We start from the raw sequence: 2,247 nt of genomic DNA on the forward strand, positions 1-2,247 counted from the left end.
TGAGACCTCGACGACCTTGCGGCTGGGAGAGTGATGCCTCCCCAGCCCGAATACCCCGGCTGACTCCCCAGCTCGGGGTGAGGTGAATCCTCTTACACTGGATATCCAACCGGATGCTCCCATGGGTCCCGTCACTCAGCAGGTCAGCTCGACACCGAAGCCCCCTGTCCTGGTGACCGAGGGCCGGAGTGAAGGTCAGGACGCTAGTGACCACCCAGCTCGCGTTCCTCCGCTCGGTCTTCGTCTCTGAGGCCCGGGCATCCAGGCCTTTGACATTGTGCCAGCTCAGTTTGGAGTGGGTGGCGTTGCAGGTGGTCCGGAAGGTGCAGGTGAGGTTGGTCGGTTTTCCGGCCACGATATCCCGGGCGTGGGAGATGCTCGGTTTCTCCCTTGACTCTGATTGAAAAGCAAGACCTTCGTTAGGGGCGGGAACGCCATCGGCCTGGGCTTCGGGGTTTCGTTCCCACCTTCAGCCGGGTTCAGTGCAGACCCCGTGCCGCCCCGGGGTTCCGTTACACAGGCGACCCCCCCTCGAGCGCAAACGCGGCCCCGTCAAACGTTGACCCCCCCTCGAGAGCACCGACCCGTCAAGCGCAGACCACCCTTAACGCAGGCCTGTGAAAACGCAGGCCCGTCCGGAACCTCTCGATCTGTCAAAAACGCAGCCCCCTGCCAAACGCAGACCCGTCGGGCGCGGGCTGGGTGGCAAACGCGGACCCCCCCACCCCCCACACCGGTCAGGCGCGCGCCAGCCAAACGCAAACCATCAAACGCGGAACTGTCCAAGGCAGAAGCGCCGACCCGCCAACGACGCAGGCCCGTGAAACGCGGGCCCGGCGAACCTGTGGAACGCAGGCCCCACCCCCCAAGCTGAAGGCAGAACCCGCCGGATTCGGAGCGCCCAATGCAGCCCCCACCAGACGCGGCACCTCCCACCCCCGGCAAAATGCAGACCCGCCCACCCATTGACCCCCCCCCACCACCAAAGGGCTCCCCTGAGGCGCTGACCCCTTCAAACGTGACCTCCCCCCCCACCTCATCGAAACACGGCCTGGCTTTGGGAAGGTTCCCATTCAGGGAAGAGGAAAGGACAACGACGAGGGAAGGAACCATGACTGACCTGTCACCAGTAAACGGACCTGATTCCCGAAGGTGTACTTGGACGGACCTCCCAGCTCGATCCGGAACTGGTAGAAAGCGAGGTCAGTGCGTTGGATGTTGTGGACGATCAGAGAACAGTCTCGTTTCTCCAGGCTGCCGCCCAGTTTGTACTTGCCAGCGGGGAAAGGTGTGTCGCTGCTGTTGTAGATCATCCGGCGCCCTCCTTTCACTCTCTGGAACCAGATACCCACATACTGGGTGGGGGCCACGTCGCTGGGGAACTGGTACCTGCAGGGAATGGCCACGCACGACCCCCTCTGTACCGTCAGGTTGAGGGGCAGCTCGATGCCCCAGGACGATCCACGGGACCCTGCGGACGGACCAGACGGTAGCGTGAACAGGGGGTACGGCGCTCCGATGCGGCACACCGTCTCTATGCAGGAGCTCGAAATGGGGTTCCCAGCACCGAACCAGGCCATTCGGATCATCTGCCACCAGTGTGGTCTAACCGAGGGGATATGGAGACCGGAACTGTGCACAGTGCTCCCAGTGTGGTCTAACCGAGGGGATATGGAGACTGGAACTGTGCACAGTGCTCCCAGTGTGGTCTAACCAAGGGATATGGAGACCGGAACTGTGCACAGTGCTCCCAGTGTGGTCTAACCAAGGGATATGGAGACTGGAACTGTGCACAGTGCTCCCAGTGTGGTCTAACCAAGGGATATGGAGACTGGAACTGTGCACAGTGCTCCCAGTGTGGTCTAACCGAGGGGATATGGAGACTGGAACTGTGCACAGTGCTCCCAGTGTGGTCTAACCAAGGGATATGGAGACTGGAACTGTGCACAGTGCTCCCAGTGTGGTCTAACCAAGGGATATGGAGACTGGAACTGTGCACAGTGCTCCCAGTGTGGTCTAACCAAGGGATATGGAGACCGGAACTGTGCACAGTGCTCCCAGTGTGGTCTAACCAAGGGATATGGAGACCGGAACTGTGCACAGTGCTCCCAGTGTGGTCTAACCAAGGGATATGGAGACCGGAACTGTGCACAGTGCTCCCAGTGTGGTCTAACCAAGGGATATGGAGACCGGAACTGTGCACAGTGCTCCCAGTGTGGTCTAACCGAGGGGATATGGAGACTGGAA

General features: G+C 61.0%; 1 protein-coding gene across 1 annotated transcript in view; it reads right to left on the reverse strand.

Annotated features, from left to right (window-relative positions):
* Nucleotides 1–1,338, reverse strand: part of LOC144673739 (myelin-associated glycoprotein-like) — a 47,151-nt gene extending 45,813 nt beyond the window's left edge. Inside the window, exons 1-2 of the mRNA XM_078535440.1 lie at nucleotides 1,121–1,338; nucleotides 97–396 (exon numbers count right to left, since the gene is read on the reverse strand). Of these exons, the coding sequence (XP_078391566.1) occupies nucleotides 97–396; nucleotides 1,121–1,313 (493 nt within the window). The 5' untranslated portion in view covers nucleotides 1,314–1,338. The remainder of the gene's footprint in view (nucleotides 1–96; nucleotides 397–1,120) is intronic.
* Between the last annotated feature and the right edge of the window lie 909 nt (nucleotides 1,339–2,247).

The sequence above is a fragment of the Cetorhinus maximus genome, unplaced genomic scaffold, assembly GCF_964194155.1.
Source record: "Cetorhinus maximus unplaced genomic scaffold, sCetMax3.hap1.1 HAP1_SCAFFOLD_457, whole genome shotgun sequence".
NCBI classification, from domain to species: Eukaryota; Metazoa; Chordata; class Chondrichthyes; order Lamniformes; family Cetorhinidae; genus Cetorhinus; species Cetorhinus maximus.